At 40.1% G+C, this 23,245-nt stretch overlaps 1 protein-coding gene across 1 annotated transcript; it reads left to right on the forward strand.

The window, feature by feature from the left end:
* Nucleotides 1-530: 530 nt before the first annotated feature.
* LOC139448333 (serine/threonine-protein phosphatase 6 regulatory ankyrin repeat subunit B-like) lies at nucleotides 531-9,335 on the forward strand. The gene is made up of 6 exons (XM_071229879.1): nucleotides 531-581; nucleotides 1,624-1,902; nucleotides 3,216-3,345; nucleotides 4,878-4,888; nucleotides 5,276-5,320; nucleotides 6,256-9,335. Exons 1-6 carry the CDS (start codon nucleotides 533-535, stop codon nucleotides 7,239-7,241), a joined length of 1,500 nt encoding a protein of 499 aa, XP_071085980.1. The 5' UTR covers nucleotides 531-532; the 3' UTR covers nucleotides 7,242-9,335.
* Nucleotides 9,336-23,245: the final 13,910 nt, after the last annotated feature.

Consider the following 23,245-nt stretch of genomic DNA (forward strand, 5'->3'; position numbering starts at 1 on the left):
TGAAGTGGACATAAAATACTCAGAATTAACAAACGACAACACAGAGAATGAGTTCCAATAATTCACCTTGCGACATAATTCATAACTGAAAGGAACACAATGAATCCGTCATTAGCTTTTGCTCCAATTCTTATCTAAACCCAGAATGGGTCATTATATTTTTCAGGTTCATATCTTAAACAAACTGTTGAAGGCACATGTGTACCATTACTGTTGTCAGATGTAAATCCGTGAAGCATGACTAGTTTGTATGTATGGTGTATTTCAGCACGTCAAGGCAAAAGGGAACACACCTGGTGGTGTTCCTCATCCATGGCTTCTTGGGGACAACAAGCTGATGTGAGACCCGGTGTTTGTTGGAGAGGCAGGGATGACAATCTACCAAATGATTTGATATGGCAAAAACAGCTTTAATCTACCCTCTAAAATTAGTTTTAAAATTAACTACCTTTGTAAATTGACCTGACAATATCAGAGCCTGACACTTTCGTTAATCACAGTTGTTTGTTTCTCGTCTCTTCCAGAAGGGGTGATGCTGACACAGACCATGTTGGACAGGGGTCTGCTGTTGTTTCTACTGGGTACGTTTATGCGTTTGACATCAATACTGACAGCTACATGTAGTTATGCCCTTGTGATGTATATATAGATAATGCTTCATGGTTTGGTTTATGTCCTGAAATGTATGTAATTAATAGTGATTCTTTTAATTGAACTAAGTAAATGAGAACTAAAAGTGGCGGCCATAGATATATAGTTCCATATTTATCTTCAGAGGTGCGTGTAACGGTAATTTGTCAAAAAAGAAAGCCAATATCATTGGAAGTGCACTGAAAATGTTAATGTACACATATTTCGATTCTATTGTACGTGAACTTCACCTGAACATTCCATTTGTCAGTCCACCCTGTCATAGTTTGTAAACTTTCGCATTTTCAACATTTTCCCTGAAAACAAAAGACAAGTAAAGTTTATCATTTGACAATATCATTCCAGCAAAGTCTCTTAGAAATCTGGCCCTTATTTGTAAATAGAAATTGCAGAAGTACTTTAAGGCTGAGTGTTTGTTGTTCAGTGCAGCACTGTGTACCAGATTATCCAGTACTTGAGGAGTAATGATCCGTGCACTTGGTATACAAGCAGAGGTGATCCACCAGAACCACTAGGTCCCCTCTTGTAACCAGTATACATTGTCAAGTTTATACATAAAGTCCCCTCTACCAACAGTGTAGGTTGTCCATCTGATACATTAAGTCCCCTTTAAAGCCGGGATAGGTAGCTGGGGAGCACATCTAACCTGAAATACCCAAGAGAGGTAATGCTAAAAAAGTCAGTTTGCAATTATGGTGTGATTTACACATGTATTAAAATGAAATAGTCATGTTGTTATCTGGCATAGAAGCTTCTCTACCTTATGTTTGCCTATCCTTCTTAATGTCTATATCTTTTTGGTAATCTCAAGTAAACGTTCCAGAAACATTCGTGTAAGCTACAAAGCCATGCGGCACTAGTTTCTATAACATGACGACTCAAATGCATTGCTTTGTGTAACATGTGAAAGAGCAAACAAATGCATTGGTTATTCCATCAATATGTTTAAGAGTACCCGTTTCTCCTTTTCAGTTGTGACTGTACTGAGCCAGGAGTGTCCCGTGGGCAGATATGGAGAAGGCTGTCAACTGAACTGCAACCTTCACTGTTTTCCGTATTCCGGCAAGGATGTTCACTGTGACAGACACAGTGGCAAGTGTTCTGAAGGATGCATCCCGGGCTGGTACAGCGATCAGTGCCATGTACCCTGTAACAAGAACTGCCCGCGGCACATCTGTAGTCAACAGACAGGTCACTGTACTCGGCCGTGTGAAGGCAACAACACAGGGGACTTCTGTGAGATCCACCATGGTATGTACAGCTGGGGGCTGGGAATCATCAGATAATGGCATTTAATTCATTGATTACTGTCATTGCAAAGTTTCAAAAATGGGTTAGGAATTTTGTTACTTAAAGCTCACCCCAACTCAAATGGTGTCACATTGGCCATAGACTTTTGTTATGAACTATGGTCTTCAACATTATTTCAACAAGCTTCGATTATTTCCTCGACAAGACATTTTAACTTTCCTTTAGTTCGGTACAATGCGCCAGAAGAAAAAATGTACATGAGGACGCAATTGTTGCTGAATGCCCCATTCAACCTGACAAGAACATTAATTTTAACCTGTCAAGGGAAGCTAGCTCTTTCCGGGTGTGTTCGGCAAGCTCTTGTCAATCTTTGCTATGGAAACCGAAGATGCAAAGCACTTTGTCCACTGCCATAGCTGTATTGTGTAATTATAACACACAGAATACTGTAAATTACATGCACATGGCAATGGATGACAAACAGAGAAACATGTTACTTACTTACTTTATCTCCATTTGGACATTGTTGATTATGCACATGCTGTCTATGATCTGGCATTTACTTATCACTAAAACAAGAACTGTATAAATGCGGACACTTCATATTTTATTCAAAGCTGTCACATGTTTCATAGACCACCATTTCACATCGTAGACTGCCACTCATGTTAGTTGAATCATGGAAGAGTATTAAAGACAGAATTACACAACTTAAAAAACTTTGAATATTTTTGCATTAGGGTTTTGCTGAAAGCAAACCCGAGCCTGTCAGTTAACCAGTACACATAGCAATGATAATTGAACATAACATTAAATTACTTAAAGCGAGAGAATTTATTTTCGTACATGTATAATAATGACCCCATATGTATTCCAGGTTAGAACAGGTCCCAAGCAATAATGGTCATGAGCGTCATCTTATTTGTTTAGTGGTCAGGCTCGGTGAATGGTTGATTGTGTCAGAGACCATATATCATAGCTCTTATTGTGTGTCATCGTACTCCACATCACTGTCTGGTTGAAACTAGATTATTTAAATGATGTATTCATATGGCTGGAATGTTGCTATATACACACATAAGGGGGGAACTTCCATCCTCAGCAAAACATAAAATTCTTTCATTTTAACTAAATAAACGTGGCACAAGGCATACTGTGTGAATGATAGGACAATAGGTAGTTCATGGGGTCAAGGGGTGAAGGGTGAAGGCCACATGGATCAAGATGCTCAGTTATAGCACTTTACTGACTGTATTTCACTTCCAAACTCTAGCATTGTTTAGTAGAGTAGAGACAAGTGTATTATGTTACAGAGAATGGTCCAAAACAAAGGGCAAAACAGTCACAAGAACCTGCCTCACCACCACTGGTCGCCATACTTGTCCCTGTGATCGCCATCATCATCCTCATCATCATGGCTGTACTCTTCATAAGACACAGAAAGTATGATAATATTTCATTCATGATTAGGTTTCCTTTCAATGATAAGACAATAACTTGTGCTTGATACCAAATACCATGGCTTTCAGTGTGTGCGTATTGTGTGTGTTACTTCTCCTGCTTGGCACCATAAACGTCTTTTAGTATGTGCACTCAGTGTATATTACTTCCCTAGTCTGTAAACTGGTTGAATCGGCACAATACTAGATTATCTTCAACTAAGTTGATTCTTACAGGACATATTAGGCATGTTCGACTTGATTTAGTAGGATTTCATTGGAGAAAACAGTCGCATTATTATCCCCCGCCACGAAGTGGAAGAGGGATACAAGTATGGGTGCTGTCTTTCCGTCCTTCCGTCTGTCCGTCCGTCGGTCTCGTTTTGTTTCCGGAACTGAACTCAAACACCATGAGAGATATTTTAACCAAACTTGGCACATGGATATGTCTAGTGGTGTGCTGGTGCCTTTTGATAGTGTGGGATTTTGAAAAAATATATTTGTCGAGTTTCCATGGCAACGACTTTGACTTTGACTGAAATTGGCGGTAGTGCACGCTTCCGGAGCAGATCGTGAAAACCGTACAACATTTCTTCACATAACATGGCACATAGATAGGACTAGTGATGAACTGGTGACTTTTGGTGGTTCAGGTTTTGTGTTTCACAGAAACTCACATCAATGATTACAGTGAAAGAGACCTCCAAGGACATCAAATCTATACAGGAGACACTACACGTGGTATTGCTGTGTATGTGTTTCAAGAACAGTGTCAAGCTTTTTGATGTAACGTCATCTCACAGTATTGAATACATTTCCGTTCTTGTTGGCAAGTTCTGCATTGTTTGTTGGAAGTTCCTCCAAAAGTGTCGTGGACATGGTTGTCACATTCAATTACTGATTTCATGCAGAAACTTCAGGATCAGAATGTGAACATGTCCTAGTTACTGGGGATTTCAACTGTGATCTGAGTGAAAAACTAAAATTTTGAGATTTCTATAATGTGCAGAAAAATATTTTGAGCTACATTGGACTTGTTTACTGATCATGCCGTGCGGTGGCATTCCATATTCCATTCGACAACTCAGATCATCAGATCATTGGTGCTGTACTTCTCAGTACACCTTTCATTGATCTCTAAGTAAAGAAAGAACTCCCTTACATCTCTGATTATTGTTTAAGTAATAACACAACTCATCACAAATACAGTTTACGTGTTCTATCTTAAACTGCAGATGGCAAGAAACATAAGTAATAATTGTTGAGTGTTTGGCAATTAGGCCATTTACTAAATGTTCCAGTGATCATAGTTCACAGGGGCTAATGACAGTTGCACATATCATATTGGAGGGAGATATGAGTATTGCATGCTTGTGACGTATAGTTTGTGACCATTTTCCGCTGCACAAATAAAAAGCAAGCTTTATTATCAACTGTGCCATAATAAGCAGTAACCCCAACAGGAATTGATTAATGATAATTTCATGAATTGTGTTGATTGTCATATTACTAATGTTATGTGTTATTCTGTTTCAGATCTAATCAGGGTAAGTATTAAATCAGTAGTTGAAAGATATCAGTGATTACACATACCAACACACATTAGAGTCCTAACATCTTTCATTGTTTGCTAACAATGAGGTAGTAAATATAGAGAATAAAATAGTTTCAGTTTACTCCCAACATGTCAACTGGACGTGGGAGGAAAGCCTAAAGTGATGCAGGTCTCAGACGTTTGAAGGTCCAGGGGGAAGAGTTCTGTTCTTGGTTACAAAAATCCATAGGATTGAAAATTAGAAACATATGTTAATAACTGAACTTATTCCACGCTTTAGTTGTAACACCATGGAGGTAGTAATGAGCTGTGATTTATTGAATTATTGTCTAATATTATGATATATTAGGAACATGTAAAGGTCTTCTCTCATTTTCAGCCTCGGACGACGTGGAGAGTGGAGAACTGCTTAGCCCTGGACGAGGTAGGAACACAGACACACGTATTTATGTAACGTTAGCTCACCTGACTGAAAGTGAGCTCACGTCAAGGCCTGATTGCCCGATGCCAGTGGTGTGTGGTCCAAAGTAAACACCTTCACTTCAGACACCACTGAAACAATGCTGAAACTTTATATACTTATTCACTCCAATGATGACCAATTTGTTCAAGAGACTCAAATCCAATTTTCACTGTAGCCGCTGCTATTTGAGGCCATTATTGGGTCATCTCTGTTCAAACTGGAATTAATTGCATTCCAATTGGAACAAAGATGACCAAGTAATGAGTTTGTAGCGGTGCTCAACACTTATTCCGTTCATGTGATACTTTAGGTTTTGACTTTGATTAGCTCTTTGCATTTCCCCCCATACTGACAACTGAAACTTCTCAGCCCTTTTCTTTCAAAATGTAATGGACTGGTACAATTTCGACTATATCAAAAGCACGTGTTTATGAATGACTATCAACAGATATGCAAACAGATATACTGCCCCACCTTGGCCCCCTGACCCTGATCAAACAACTTTTGAGCAATATGAAATCTTGCCTAAAGGAGTATGCTCGATTGTAACTCAAAAGTTGTGAAATGTCGCCACAAAAGGCTGGTACTGCTGGAATATTGCTCAATTAACATTGACTATTGGAATGTTGACGTTATCCGACTTGCCAAACAGTCTTGTGGATAGTTGTCACTCTGATTCTTTATGCATAGGTAATAATATTGCCGACTGGGACGATGAATAGCATTTGTTCACTTACCAATTCTGATATAAGGTGCTGATGTTATTTGCGTTCAACAATCTATATTTGTATAAATATAACATGCAAGTCGCATGATATACCTGTTTGATATATAGCATGTTGCTTTTTTGTAAAATGTGTGATACATATGACCAGCAATAGTCCTTTGTGTTGCAGTGGACACTGACCTCATCGTTGCCTGCAGGGAGGGGAAACTAAAGGCAGTCAAAGACATCCTGGATCAGAGTCTGGAGGACATCAACAAGAAAGGCTGTGGCGGGATGACACCATTGATGTGGGCAGCAAGAAGGGGACACAGAGAAGTGCTGGACTTGCTCATGAGAAAAGAAGCTGATCTGAAACTTGTGGATGATGCCAGTAACAGTATCCTTCACTGGGCCTTTTATGGAGGGCATGTGGCAATGGTGAAATATGTTGTCTCAGAGAACATGGTGGACATCAACAGTAAGGGGCGGGATGAGAGAACCCCGTTGATGTGCGCAGCTCGGGAGGGGCAAAGGCAAATCTTTGACTTACTTGTGAGTAAAGGGGGGCTGCCATCAGAGATTGACAAAGATGGAAACAACATCCTTCTACTGGCCTGTTGGGGTGGGAATGTGAAGATTGTAAAGTACATCATCTCGCATGACGATGTAGACATCAATGGTAGAGGACAGTCCGGCAGGACACCATTGATGGCAGCAGCATATCGGGGAAATGAAAAGGTAGTTAATCTACTTGTGAAAGAAGGAGCTGATCTGACACTATTTGATGATGCCGGTGACAACGTCCTCCATTCCGCCTGTCAGGGGGGACATGTGGATGTTGTTAGGCATGTCCTCAAGCTGGGCAAGGTGGACATAAACAAACAAGGTCAATGTAGCAGGACACCACTGATGGTGGCAGCAAGGCTTGGACATAAGCAAATATTTCATTTACTGGTGACTGAAAGAGCTGATGCATTAACAGAGGATGATGACAGAAACACCATCCTTCATCTGGCCTGTGAGGGAAGGCACATTGACATAGTGAAGTATGTACTCTCGCTGGATACTGTGGATATCAACGCCAGGAACAAACAAAATGAAACAGCAACCATGCTGTCAAGAAAAGGAGGTGACGTGTGCAACCTTCTTGTGTCGCGTGGTGGTCTCAGTAAGTGAAAGGAGAAGGACAGCTGAGAGTACCCTTTTTGAATTGTTGAAACTGTCAAACATACCAACTACGTGGGAAGAGAGCTGGATAATGGTCCACTGGTCAATTGGAAAGTTGTTTTGATGTTCCATACTTCAGCCACATGTTGATGGCGGAGGTCAAACGAAAAACACTTGAAACATTCTTATGAAACATACAGTTTTGAATAGATTATTCTTCACCCAATAACAATAATAGCCCCCAAGGTATGGCTTGTGGTACCAGCCCAGAATGTTAGCTAAGAAAACAAGCATGGAGTCCGTGATAGTCTGTAGCTCTCTCTGAATGAACTGAAGTAGTACAGAGTGACACAGATCAAGAAAGGTAAACACTGAACAGTAGGAAAAAACGTTTAGAGAAATCCTTTGTGCACAGACGTGGAGAGTCGTTCGGGGATTTCAGATGCAAAGATATATTTCGTTAGAAATGCTACCAACAAGAATGCCAGCCAGCTAGAACACAAAAGCCCAGGTACTGGAGCACAGCCTGCAGCATGCCTGGTGTAATTCCAACAGTCTGGCAATGCCTTTGTGTATTTGGCCCAGTCATCCAGATTGTGACACATGCCATACAACATTGTCATGCTCTCAGTGGGCACATGCCTTTGACATGAGGGTAACTTCACAACTAGAGGGCCAAATGAACTACAAAACAAAAGCGGAAACTATTATTCCCATTACAGTACTACTTTCCTACACATACAATATATTTATGTGTCATTTCCATCACGATACTTTGCAATGATAATGCCTCTGACAGTATTGAAGATCACATATGAACTTGGAGATCATTTGACACCATAGCTTGTAGACCAATGTATAAATATGTTTTTAGAAAATACAACAACGTAGTCTGGCATTTTGTAATGACAGATTAAGATTAAGTATTCCCATGCAGTTGAAGCTTGCTGTTCATGCATCTAGCTTTAATGTGTAAAGTTTTAAGCTGCTTGTTTCATTGTAGATGTTCCTATGTTGATGTTGCACAACGTAACAGAATTGTCATTAAATGCATTTAGTGTGTACCAGAACAAGCTGGTCACGTGCATGTTGCTTTGGACAGTCAGATTGACAGTGATAGAGATTGTGAACAATATGAGGCAAAAGTTTCCAGTTAGACACATCAGCACCAATGGTATTAAAGGAAAATGAATAGTGTGGAAGAGTTGTCTCCCTGATACCACACAGACGTCCAGGCAATAATAAAAAAAGAAACAATCAAAGCTGGGGATGTTTAAACACCCATTATTTATGAGATATAATTTTACATATAACAAGGATTTTTATACCATATATTTTACCATTCGGATTTGGGTTCATAAAAACCCATGTTTTATCCGACTTATAAAAAGACCAATGAATCTGAAACAACATTTATCAACAATTGTGTGTATCAAGTCATACTTTACGTGAACCTTTGGAAACGAGCATAAAGCATCTCTTCCTGGCGTCGTGGCGTACTTGCAACAAAGATTCGTACAACCATTGTGAATTATCAGCACCTCTGTAGCCTGGTACGTGAACCACTAAACTACAGCTAAACGAACCTCTGAAATAAACATTACCTCTGTCATTTGATGTTACATCATTCCGCACATTTCCTTGCCTATGTTGTGTTCAAATGCAAAATACATATCTAGCAAGGGACATTCACGTATCACAATATAATCGGAAGATGTAAATATAAAATCCCTTGGATATTCTGTGAAACCATAGATATATTATATGAAATACTGGGGATACTTCTTAAGGTTGTAGTAAAAATATGGCCTCAAAACTCAAACCCCGTGAGTCAACATGGCCCACAATCAAATGGGCTTTAAAAAGTCATAACGGCCAGAGGTAAAAATGTTAGAATAGCCACCATAATGATCAATGAACGTCCACTGTGAGTGGGCTGTGATGTTCTTGCCCCTTGTTCTTTGCAATTATGCCCAGCTTCCTAAAGACAGACACGTAGTCTGTCTCCAGGAACCACCTTTGTCTATTACCCCATCCACCATCAGTCAAGTCCGTTAATATGTGCTTTGAGGCAGCAACACGGCGCTCCTGTGAGACTGAGCTTCCAGTAGTTTGTTGTCTTTTTAATGTTTGTGGCCGTTGGGACTCTTTCTATGACCGTTTCGACTTTAACTGTTGAGGCCGTTTTGACCTGCTTTTCAATCACCGTTTATGAGATTTACCCCATTTGGAGAACAAAAGGATGATTAAAATGTCATTTAGGGAGTGAGTGAGTGAGTTGGGTTTAACGCCGCTTTTAACAGTATTCCAGTTATATCACGGCGTGTCAGCTTAATGTGGGAGGAAAGCCCGAAGTGATGCAGGTCTCAGACGTTTACTACTTCGGTGAAACCCACGAACACGGGTATGGTGCTGACAAACCTAGAAACATAATTGGGGCGAACCAGGATTCGAACCCACAATCATAGGTTTCTGGCGTGCCCAAGGGACGCAACTCTGCACAGCGAATCGCGGCGCCTTAGACGACTGGGCCACCCGTGCCCCCCACAATGTATGTGATGGGTGACACGGATTTCAAGGAATATCTATTGATTGGTACTAGATATATATCCTTTTCTCTGAGTATTTTGCTGTTTCACTTTGACGATCTGTGATAAAACATATAGCTCCAGTACATTCCCTATTACTTTATATATTTCTAAGCATGATTTCAACATTTGTGGTACTTATAGAACGAGATGATTGTTTAATGCGGATATGTGTCAGACGACGTAGGTTCCTCGCCAACAAACCATTATGAACACATTCGCTTGATATAGTAATGCTTTACAGAGGTCCATAACTTCTTCTTTTAGGGTTTGTACACCCATCGACTGTGTTTCAGAAGAAATTAATTTTTATCCAGTCTATAACAGGTTACTTTTTTAATCGAATTTGTAACATTATGAATAACCTTAAAGTTAATTGTGTATATTATTATGCCATTCAGATACATGTATTACCTGGTATTTTTGTATTGAAACATTTGTCTCACAAATCCTCACCTTACGCAAGTACTTTCTGGGCAATAGCATCAGTTGTCCAAGCCACTGAGGTCCTCTGCAACTTCTGGCTGCCATTGACGACCATGACTTACAGAACATGTGATGCCTTCACAGATGCATTTTCTGATACATACATGTATGACATTTTATTCATTTGCTCAAATTGACTGCATGTTTTAAACAAATGATTCAATACATATTTGCATGATGTTGTAGTGTCGAACTTATGTCTTTTCTGCTTTAGCATGAATAAAACAATTACACATATATTTTTAGTCTTCATTTTAATCTATTGCCGATTGGGAACGGTGCAATCATAGGCAAAAGGTCAAATCACATTTCTCATTGATCAAACAGGAAGGGGTGAGTTTGACTTTCGGATAATGTAAATGGGACGAGTGCTGCAAACAATTTTATGTCAGAAATTGAGTGAAATGTGTAAATGTGTCAAAGAAATCAGCAAACTGACATATATGACACATATAAGGCGTAACACCATACTCACGCGTGTTCAGTTGTGTAAATGTAATTGATAATAATGTCCTGTTTGGTTATTTGTCTTATCCATGAATTTTCGTAACAAATCCATTGGCAAAACCCATACCTGGTAGTAGGAGAAAGAAGGACACGCCCTAAAAGTTAGTTAGTTGGTTAGTTTACCAACTTAAATAACAGTGTCAATAGCGGGTGTGGCCACCTTTTGCGTTGATACAGTCGAGGCAGCGGCGGCGCACTGAAGACACCAGATGATTGAAAACAGAATGGGGGATGTTGTTCTAATGTGAACCATAGATGGCCAAACAGAGCTAGTTTTACCGGCTAATTCTGGTACTAGTCCTGTCGAAGGCATCGATCCATATAAACCTAGACATGCTCTGTGGGGGAGAGGTCTGGAGAAACAGTCGGCCATGGCAGCACAGCAAGGTTATGCTGCCTCAATAGGTTGCAATAAGTGCAACATGTGGGTGGACATTATCTTGCTACCACGTGACGCCAGTCCCTGCATTTGCACCAAGGGTAGAATATGATCTTGAACGATGTCCTCCCAGTTGCCATTAACAATGATGAGTTGTATTCTCCCATGAGTTGTGATGCTACTCCGTATCATTACAATTCACCCATAAACTGACGACTCAAGCGTCGCTAAAACGTTCCCTGTTCTGGACACCTGTAGACCCTTGCAGATGAAACCTGAAATCATCTGTGAACAGCTTACTGTCTCAGTCTTGTCTTCTGAACCTCAAATGCTGTCCACAACAAGCTAGGCATGCCTGACTGTGACATGGAAGCACATATGTTCTCCCTCAACCGGCTGCGTACGGTTCTGCCTCTTATAGGTCTCGCCCCAGGAATTATCCGAGCTATCAGTGTGGCAGTTTGTTATCAATGCCGTAGATGCACCAACATAATATGGTTGTCACACGTAGACGACCGTCCTGATGCAAGTCACGAGTGTTGTCCTGCTGTATATAATGTCTCCAAAGGCATGGTATTGTGTTTCGATGAACATTAACATGTCTGACGTTGATTTTCTTTCAGCCGTGGGGTTGTTTGCGGTTTAATTAAAGCGTTTTTATGGGCACCTATCTTTTAATATTTACATGAAATAACAAATGTTAGCTTCACTCTATCGCTGAGAAAATGGCTAATGTCCATTGTTGCCATCGAGACTAGCAGAATGGCAGTACCTGAACAAGTAAAAATACCCATAAATACTACATATAAATATGACTAGATCAACCAACACGTCAATATTACACAATTACAAATTTCGAAATTTACTTTCTAAATAGAAATGATACCAAAATTGCAATACTTCATGAACATATCCTGAGAATACCACTCAACCACATAACCGAACAAAGCAATTTATAAACGTCAAACCTTAAACAGCCTACAGATAGGAACCCCATTTAAATTGTTATGCGTCGATTCCCAAACTGAAACAATATGATACATCAGAAAACTGTAGGTAGCAGAATTTAGTGTGGAACCAACAAACAACCGATATACAATCAACAAATGTATCACAAGATTCACTGGGTTTACAAATGAATACAAATTACTGTACGGCAATTTCTAAGGCAGAATGCAATACAAAATATGATGGCAGTGGTGATATCAAATGGTCAGTGAACATAATATTTACCTATCTGCCACAGTGGTCAATCTTCCGAAACTGGCCTAGACTGGGAATCCGGGGTGCTAAGTGATCTTCATGCAACCGCTGTTGATGTAATGTGAGATGAAATGTGCGAGATCTGATCGGGATGCTCCCTCTCCAATAAAATAGCCCAAACACTTTCCAGAACATTCTGCACGCTGGTCCGGAAGTTTATGAATCACACTAGCATCTGAATATTGAAACTTTCTCACTATTGGTTTCATTAAATGGTACTACATTCCTAACAACTAATCATGGACCAAATACAACTTCTACTGAATCACAACAGAAACAATGTAACACAGTTACAATCACTATTTAACAATACATTACTCTGCCATATAACAAAATGTAATTAAGCCACAATGTGACAGTAGAAACATCGACAAAGACTCTGACGATCAAATGAGTGTTCTTACTTGGAGAGCAACGCAGAGTGACCAGAAGGTCGTCTACTAAACCATACATTCACTCAGCCAACCAACCAATGAAATGAAACCTTGAACACCTTGTAATAAGCATGCTGGTTGTACTCATGAGATATGTTTTACTGCCAGAAACACTGTCAAAGATGTATTTGTGAGATCTGTTCAACGTCAAGTAACAATAAGAAGCCCGAAATACAAAACGAATATGACAACAATACAAATTGGCTATTTGTTTATTTGACACAGCTACATAAATAAAGCACTGTCAAAAAAGAATATATTCCTTTCTATATTGTCTCTGTAAACAAGATATCAACATAGTGAATTATCTACAATATCACATCAAGATGATATAAAACAAAACCTAGCATAAACCTATGATTTTAATGTACGTGTATATGTGACCGCAATTAGAATATAAATATGGTGTCGGTATGGCATGGCATTGATGTCATCTGGTAATTGTCGGATGGTATCAGAGGTGCTGGTACGGTATTAGATAAATGTATAGCATCAGATGTTTCAGGAATCACTCATGATCAGCGGCCAATATAGGCATCACCACTACATCTTCAATTCTAATATCTCTACATTCGAGGTACATTTCTAGAGAAATAAATATAATTAAAACAAAGTTGCAAGAGATAGTTTAGGATGGTCCAGATTTAGTCAGAAAATACAAATACTTTCTCAATTAGTTTGAAATATCCCATCAAATAAAATAGCAGGCAAACGCAAATCATATCTTTGTATTTCATCATTCTGTTACGTTTTACAATTGAACCGAATACATATCTCGCAGCACAATTGTTATACCCCTACACAAATCTGACTTGGTAAACGTCCCACTGTTGTCAAAGAATTGTTGGCCTGCACAGACGCATATGGTAGGCAACGATTCCCTTGTCGCCGACGACTCTGTAGATACGGGATGACTATTGTTGAAGATGTCGACGTGTCTGTGCACGTCACACGTTTCTGTTTTTGGACGATAGCATAGACTTTAGCAGACACCTCTTTGGAAGTTCTGTGTACGGAAAATACTTTTGTGTCTCTTGAGCATCCATTAGTACACATATCGTGTTTATGATTAATATCCCATTTCAGCTACATTGTAACAATAAGTATCAGTTACTAAAAACAATAATAATCAGCAGGTCCGGTAGATTCACAGCCTCGTTATGCTGACACTACAAATAACTAGACCTACTTGGATTCCTTCTTCAGCGATTCTACTTATCCCCTGTCAAACGGTGATAATGGTGAGCTTGCCGAGACAACACAAACGTGTCTAGTTTTCTGGATTGCCTAATTAAGAGGAATCCACGAAGGTCTTAGCGAATTGGAGCTGAGTTTGGGAAATGAAATTTGGAAAATAAGTTATGTGATGTTTCAAGACATATTGAAGACTATAATTGCGAAACCTCATAACATCATCATTAATTTGTTTGATGTAATTTTTCGTAAAATGAAATGGTCAGGTGACTTCCGATCATAGCAGAAATACAGAACCTTGTAATATCAGACCGCTGAAGATATATATCCAGTTCGTTCACTGGTGAGTTGCTCATCATTGCCGGTGTCTTAAAGGGGGTTCGGAGTTGTCGCCCTTGGAGAGAGATGTATTTAAAACTTGTGAAACTTGTGAAAATCGATAAAGTCGATTGGCTGTCAGTGTTAGGGGTCGAGCACCAATTAGGCGTCTGCAAAGCATGCTTCATGGAACTGGAAGCATCCACGTTTCAAGCAGATTCCGTTGCACGATGCTTTCCGTGGTCTAAATATATTTAATTATACTCGTATTGCGAAAGATGGCATCATGGCATTCAATAATACAAGGTGCAAAGACGTTCCTGTTCATCAAAACTGTTGATGTTTACGAATGATATGCATAAAACCTGTAACGGAGTCCAGTCAGTCATGTTACCCAAATTCAGTTTATCTTGTAAACATAACTAGACGAATAACAATGTTCACATATACTTATCTGTATCATCGTGTTGACATTTTATGGGTATTAAGCTGTGGCAATTGCTGAGGACAAAATGGTTAGAGTGATATACATCTTCAGTATGGCTCAACTGTTTATTTTTACAGTTCGTGATCAATTTTATTTGAGAATTTCCACATACGCATGATGGAGGGGATTTTATGGATGTCAACTTCTTTATTATGAGGAACACGTTTCGGAGCACTGATAGGTAAACGAATGGAAATAGCACATGGGCAAATGGAAGCCAGCCAGCTTCAGGATTATTGCTTTGATCTTGCCCATTGCTATATTCTATATGTATTTAATATTAAACGTAGCTATTAAATACTGACCTAATAGTTTTATGGAAAATGAATGTAATAAAAGTAATGATTTTAAATAACTTAAATGGATACTTACTTTTGATCTTGTATTGACAAACATATACGTGTATTAGGGCTTACTGTAACTGAAATAAATTATACACACTTTAATTGCCCATTCAAACAAAATGAAATCACATTTGCGATTCTTGAATTTCAATGAAATTTGAGGAAGTTATTTTACACTACCAAACATTTGTTTTAACTGTAAACTCATTTTTAACTTTGAAGTCGTATTATTGAATTGCATATTTGAAAATATAAGATGGACATTTATGAATAGTTACGTTAGTTTTCTTTTCAAATTTGTTTACTATTGCCTCAATATATCAAAGAGCTTTAATTCTCTTCAAAACAGCAATACTGGGAGTGCTACTGTAATGTGTATTACTATTGGGCTCATCATAGTTCTAATGGCCGTATGGCAATAGGAAATCTTTCCAGATAAGAGGGGCGGGAATCGTCATTCAGCTGAAGTCTCGGAGTGACACGAGTTGGTCATGAATGAGCCAGAGAGCTGTCGGCTGACCTCTTTGTAAAGGTGTAACCCCCACCTAGCATGTGTTGTAAATGAGCTGACAACTGTCAATGTAGTGAACGGGAACCTGACGGAGACGTCTCTGCTACACCGTGCAGGGACTCGATAGTTTATTCACACATTTTGACCGTGTTACTATGTAACTGACGACAGTGCACAATTCGGTTCCAGTCTGGGGGGTACATGAAACTGACAGGGTAGTCTCCCTTTGAACCGTGCACGACCAGTAACAGTCCACACACACACATGGTACATGATACGAAACTGTGGGAAGTCACACTAGTGACACAATGACACCAGTGTTACTGGTTCCTTTAATGCGGACGTCCTCGTAGCTCAAAGAGAAATTATGCACCACACGTACATGTAGTCCGGGCAAAATAACGAAACACTGACACTATGTGTCTAGGGCTCCATTAGGCGTGGAATAACAAATACTCATGTAGCCCTTCACATGGGTATTGTAAGCGTCCTACTGTAACCCCGGGAAGTGTGACTAAAGGAGTTGTCTCCCTGGTGCAGTGCTTGTCTTGACAAGTAGTCCCCTTGTACCGCTCACAGTTTAAACACAAACAACAGGACAGTGGTGATCACTGGTGTATCCCGCAGCCGGTGTTATCAATGCAATCTTAGAGGTTTAGTGTATCTGGACCTGACGGAGTAGTCTCCCTTGTACCGCTCACAGTTTATACACAGACAACCAGGACAGTGACTGACGATCACTGGTGTATCCCGCACCCGGCACATGTGTTTAGTGTATGTGAACCTGACGGAGTAATCTCCCTTGTGCTGTTCAAAGCGAGCAATTGTCTATACACTGTCATATGACAGTCCAAGCAGCAACTTTGTTTTTTAGCGTTTGTTTTTTACTCCCCTGAATGAGTGCATGAATGTATGTGTGTAGAGAATGGATGCAAATAATTCGACAAAACCGTTCCTAGAAATCTCTGCTAAAAGAATCATCTGTACTATTCTGACTATATCATGAGCTTTCAAAGAGTGATGATTCCATGTGTTTTCCCGAAAAGGGGAGTGTATCCTGCAAAAACGGTGGCACCCATCACAAATGCATGCAAAGGCAAGCCAATTGTTTACCTGAAAAACACGGGAATATGAGGCGGTGTTAAACATACAATCTACAAGAATGGTGTTCTCATACACGTGACTGTTGCTATCAATCGATGCCATTACATATAAAAAACTTATTCCCGTCTTTCCAGGTGGTTTCCCATCGCTACTGAAAGTTCCCCTTTAAATTGAAGTTTACATAAGGAAATGTGTGTGTGAGTTACGTTTACCACCGGTTTGAACAGTATTTCAGTATTTGCGTGATGGTTTGATACATGAAGAAGATGCAGGTCTTAGGCGTTTATCACTTTTAGCAAGGTATGGTGCCGACAAACCTAGAAATACAATCAGGGTACTGGTGAACCTGGATTCAAACCCATGATTCTAGAACTCTGCACAGTGGACCACCTGTGTCCCCACATGTGATGGTGAATAATCACTTTATCAGATTGTGACATATCATAAATGAAATACTATATATACATGGACAGAGATGACATCAAGGTGACAAACTTTGTAAAACCTTCATGACAGGCAGTGTTCCCAGCACTTTCTCACAAGGATTAAGGATCTATGTCTTTGACCGCTTAAAATTGTTAATCTGATAATGCCCTTCACTCACGACCGGACCGCCTCCGTGGTCTAGTGGTAGAGCGTCCGCACGGAGACGTTAAAAGATGGTACTTGTTGTTACCCTGTATTGCGCTCGGTATTAAGGGGCTAAAACAATGATTGGTCGGCTCGGAGTCAGTATTCTGTGTCTGAGTGGGGTATTCATGTTAAACTGCGGCATGGTATCTCAGTCAGCTATAAATCGGCATTAGTGGACGCGACGTTAAACCCAATTTCACCTCACCTCACTCACAACCTCATAGTTCCAGATGGCATTATACGTTGGTGATGTGTTCAGTGAGGTCTTTATACAGAGAAACATGGAAACAAATACTTGACCATACCAAGGCGTAAACGACTATCATCATAGTTAGAATAAAAGTTTCACATATATTTTATGTTTGAGTGGGTGAGTTTTGTTTAGCACCGTTTTGAACAGTATTTCAGTTATATCACGGCGTGTAAACTTAATGTGGGAGGAATTTCCGAATTGATGCAGGTCTTAGACGTTTACCACTTTGGTGAAAGCATCGACCTTGGTGTTGACAAACTTTAAAACATTATCGGGGTCAACCGACATTCGAACCCACGATCATAGGTATCTGGCGTGGACAAAGGGTCGCACAAATTGAGGCGCTTTCGACGACTGGGCCACACGTGCCCCCATTTCATGTTTGAATAGTACTCGTGATTGGAATAACATTGCTGAATGCCATCTACCCTGCCCAGCAAGTCATGATCGGAATGACAATATCAATTAATTAATGTGGCAAATGCATATCCCTTTTGTACTTGACAAGTGAATAATCATCAAATTGAAGACGGCAATAAATGGCTTTTTCCTACGAATACAGAGAGTAACGTGTGGTTACAGCGTATTTCAAGGGTCAGCTTGTGGCATATGATATTGCACAGAAATACAGATGGACGCTGTCTCACTCAGGTAGATGGAACAGGTCAGGTGTGTCTCGCGCCCTGGTCGTGTCAATGTAGCATTATCTTTAGTAACAGCAAGCACCACAATAAAACCTAACATTTGTTGCATCGCCTAAAATAGCGTATTTTTTCATATGTTTTTACCCCTCAGACGAGGGCGTGAATGTAATTGAAATGATGTTTCACCAACAAAAGAGAGATCATGTGGACGTTGATGACTTGTGACCATCCCAGATGTTTAGCGTGTGCTCGGTATTGCTCACATGTCAAACCGTTGTCGTTATTTCAGGAAAGTGAAAATGAAGATAAAACGCAAAGGAATACTTATTCAGTCCTGAGAAATCTGGTCCGGGTTAAAACATATTCAAGTGAGTGAAGTTCTTTCTTCTCCACCTGATGTGAAAGGCATTTCATGATGTTAAATGATAACCAGTATGATGTACTGCATACTTGCGAACTGTGACAGATTTTGTATTACAATTAGATCTGAACCCTCCTTACAATTCTCACGGACGGTCAGTTATCTTCTGTAATGGACAATATTTGCATTTCGTACAGGAAATACACAGGCCTCGTTAAACGGACGAACTGTTGGTGGTGTGCACTATCAAATATACTCTTCACAAAAAAGAAACGCATAGCCAAAATTGTGTGAGGTGGGAAAATACATTTATAGGAGGAACCGAGGAATACGAAAACACTTGGTGATTGTAGTGTTCTCAGTAATCGGTACATAAGATAATACACCGTTGCCGTTAGCTGCAATTGGGAGGACGTGTGATAGGAGAATTTCGTTGATGTATCGTTGAGCCGTAAAACTGCCCTGGATATGGACCAAACCTGTCCTGCCATGATGCCCGCAAACATCATAACGCTACCCCCACCAAACCTGTCCGGCGTAACGTTCTCCCCGACGTCTGTAGACTCGTGCTCTCCCATCCCCTCGACGGAGGAGAAATCGTGATTCGTGGCTGAACCAGACATCTCTCCATCGCAGTTGAGGCGATAACCTGTGTTGACGACACCAATGCAGTCGTTGTTGACGACGTTATCGACTCAATATGACGCGTCAAACAGGACGTCTTGCTCGTAGACCTGCTGCTCTTAAACGGTTTCGTACGGTCTGGTCGGAGATTCTGCGCAGTCCGGGTATTTGGGATGCGGTTGAGATGTCTGTGGTCGTTCTTTCACGTAGGTGGCGCAGTCGGATGTAGCGATTTTGGGCGGGGGTTACTCTTGGTCGTCCCCACCTTGGCAGAACAAGTGTTGACCCATGCTGTTGAAACCGATCCCATGGCCTTGTGATAATGCTGTGCGCTACATTGAAAACCCTGGCTACAGCTGATCGAGATTCCCCTGCCTGCAAGCGGCCTATGACGTTGTTTCTTTGCACTTGTTAATCTTGGCATGTTGTTGAAATGTCACTGATCGATTGACGCAGATGCCAGACAGTCAAAAACCCTGCTCTTTCATACCGTTCATATTGCTGATGCACGTGCAGTACGTGCAGCTACGTGGCCCATTGTTAATGCAGTGGATGCGTTTTTCCGTATCGTAATTGTTTCCCGACTAACAGCTTGCATGTCCTTTTTGTGATCATGTTGATCCGGGCACTTTGTCACTGACACTACAACACAATAAACCTCTTTAGTTTGCACCTCCAGGTCCGCTAATTTTGCTTTTATAGCCGAAACATATCCGTATTGCTTTGGTTATTTTTGGATAAGTATATAACTGACAAATTGATTGCAAGCAATAGTCACATGCCATATGCTGTATTAAAACGGTGTCACTTGAGATGCTAAGAAGAGACACGTTTACATGTTGTGTGAAGGCTTGATCTTCGACTGGAACTGGATACTTCTGTGAAGAATCATAACAGCCGCCCAATGTTTACTCAGGTCAACATAAAATACAGCATAAGTCGGGAACTGTGATCAACAAGTATCATTAAGAAATAAGCCATTCACGTTACAGAGGTATTATGTAAGCAACTGTCATATCTCACTGTGACTGTCACATGTCGTTAATGCATGAATCGTAACAAGTATTGTTTTTATAGCTGACGACCACTCTCGACATCAACATACAAACTGAGGAAGCATACATTACATCAAACGACCTACTTTCCACATGACCAGTGACTCGTCATTCAAATAATAATCAGTAATGGAAATACTTCCACATCAAAGGGTATGTGCGGTGAATGATAGGATTGTGTGTAACTGCTCTGCATGTCACAGCAAATATACAGAGCATATGTTGTATTTCCAAGGAAAACCCGTCTGAAACACCATACCCAACCCATCCACTCAACCTGGGTTGTGATTCGTGATTTTGACATTTCGGTATACTTCTTCAAATCGCAATTAGTATTGTTGATTTTCATTATCGACAGAAACCAAATCTCTATACTCATGTTTCAATGGAATATTTGTGATCAGATTGGGCATGCGTCGACTACAACGTCATTTAAGTGTATATTGCACACATCACTGATACATTGTATTTTTACCCACTTTAATGTAGTTCAATGGAACACAAGCTCAAACACTCAAATGTTTATTCGCTAATATTAATTTGTGGAAATAGAAAATGAATATAAAACCAGCATAGACTGCAAGGAAACAACAACTTATGGCCAATATAAAGATATAACTATCTTCTTCCTTCCCCTGATGTCACGTAAGGAAGTATGCAGGAGGAAGTTACACATATTTTTCCTGAAGAATAATTAAAAACCTCTGAATGTTTCACTTTTGCCTCGTAAATATACCACGGTTTAGTTTATAATGAGAAATTTATTCCTCTCACATAATGGTATCGTTACTGAGGGAGCCAATTCCCTAACCAGATTAAGAGGAGATGGAAAGCAAACTAAGGCAAAATCTACTGATGATCTTGCTATCAACTGTACGCTTGAATAGATCAGAACTCACACTTCAGGAAAAACAAAATATGATTGATGTTTGTGTTTGACAGCTGTTGCAATTGTGTCATACAATAATAAGCCGTCAGTCAGTATTTTCGTACGACAGACAATTCAAGATGCCTAAGTAATTTTAAGGGAATCTGTCAAAGTGTAGTAAGCCGTTCCATCTTAACTTAAAAAGAGTAACTGTGCTTCATATAGAGTTCAATAAAAATAAATGTATTTTGAAATTAAATAATATATCTTTTCATACATATTCATCTTTTCATACATATTTCAACACAATATTATCTCTTTGGGGACGTTATCTATAATAGGGCAACACTCGTAACATGCATCTGGTTGGTCGTCCACGTGTGACGTCACGTCAACAAGACAACCATATTCGGCTGGTGCATCTACGGAATAGATACCAAACAGCCACACAAACAGCTCGGATAATTCCTGGGTTGAGAGCAATTAGTGGCAGAACCGTACGCAGTTGGTTGAGGGAGCACAACAACCGCCCCTGACGTCAAGCAATACGCCTAAGTTTGCGTAAACGTCACCTGTCAGGCACGCCTAGCTTGGTGTAGACAGTATCTGAGGTGAAGACAACACTGGAACAGTCCAGGTTTCATCGATGGACCTGCAAGGGGGTTGGGGGTTGCAAGTGTCATATACTAGTAATAAGGTGGCATCATAAAATCATGGGAGAACACAACTCATCATTGTTAATGGCAATTTCGATGGCGTAGGACACGGGGTAGGACCGTTCGAGATCAATTGCAAGTTCTACCTTTTGTGCATATGCAGAGACGTAACATCACGTTGCAGTAGGATAATGCCCACCCACATGTTGCAACAGACTTTTTGAGGCAGCATAATATTGCTGTACTACCATATCCGGCTGTTCCTCCAGTCCGCTCCTCTACAGAATATGTCTGGGATGAGATGTTACCCCACACCTCTTTTTGTGTGTGTGGCTTTGTCTCCTGTTACCAGGGATGGGTTTTGTCACTGAATTTGTTATGATAAAACATTGATTAGATGAATGGCAGTAACGGATTCTACAGGAGTTAAAAGCAAAACAGGTGTGAGAAATAAATATAGGTGCTCGCGAAAGGGTAAGCATGTCCTGCCTACCAGTGCAGGAACCACCAGCAATTTCATTTTCCTGTACGAACACCATTTCATCCAGGTTGTTCAGTTGAAGGGAACGTCTTGCAGAACGTGGAATTTTGTGGCTACTAAGACTCGTAATAGTGCTACCAACCTGAAGGTCATAAAGTTACAGGTGACTTCTGTTGACAGCAAAAACAACCTTCGTAAGTTATTCAAATATTGGCCAAAACATCGGGAGCAGCTTCCTACCAATTGGGATCAAAACTTTAAAATCATTATGGGTGTTGTCGAAGCATATGCCAAAACAATTGGCCAAAGAGAAGAAGAACTTGGTTAAGTCAGTGCGTGATGATGTCATTTGTAGAACGCACAAACTGAAAAAAAGAGGAAACAGAATTAGAATTAAACCATTTTGTCCCGGCCAGCAATAATCCAAGGTCTGGCTATCCTACATATCTAAAGTCTGCAGTTGTTCCCACTGACAAGCCCTCAAATAACATAACTATTTTAAGGAAACATCACTTCAAATATTGGTGTAAGTGTGATTTCAAATAATGCCACATATAAAGCTAGTGTGTTATCTGAGGAAAAAATCTGCTAAAACCATTCATCAGTACTTTCAACTTTTGACTTGACTCTTAATACTAAAGACATGTTCATGATCATTCCTCTTTTGTACTGGATTCCAAAACTCCACAGAAATTGGCACAAACAGAGATATATGAATCACCAAATGCCTGTCTGAAAGATTAACCATAATCCTTAATACAACTAAGGATTGACTCCATATAATTCACAGAAAGTATTCGAAAAAATGGAGTTAACAGAATGC

Source organism: Haliotis cracherodii, unplaced genomic scaffold (assembly GCF_022045235.1).
Source record: "Haliotis cracherodii isolate W230 unplaced genomic scaffold, xgHalCrac1.p SCAF_7, whole genome shotgun sequence".
NCBI lineage: Eukaryota > Metazoa > Mollusca > Gastropoda > Lepetellida > Haliotidae > Haliotis > Haliotis cracherodii.

What these genes read in the sequence shown, in the direction of transcription:
- LOC139448333 (XM_071229879.1), top strand. Translation starts at nt 533, where the DNA reads ATGCTGACACAGACCATGTTGGACAGGGGTCTGCTGTTGTTTCTACTG. An exon ending in TCTGCTGTTGTTTCTACTGG is followed by an intron (nt 582 to 1,623) that starts GTACGTTTATGC and finishes TCTCCTTTTCAG; the next exon opens with TTGTGACTGTACTGAGCCAG. An exon ending in CTTCTGTGAGATCCACCATG is followed by an intron (nt 1,903 to 3,215) that starts GTATGTACAGCT and finishes ATTATGTTACAG; the next exon opens with AGAATGGTCCAAAACAAAGG.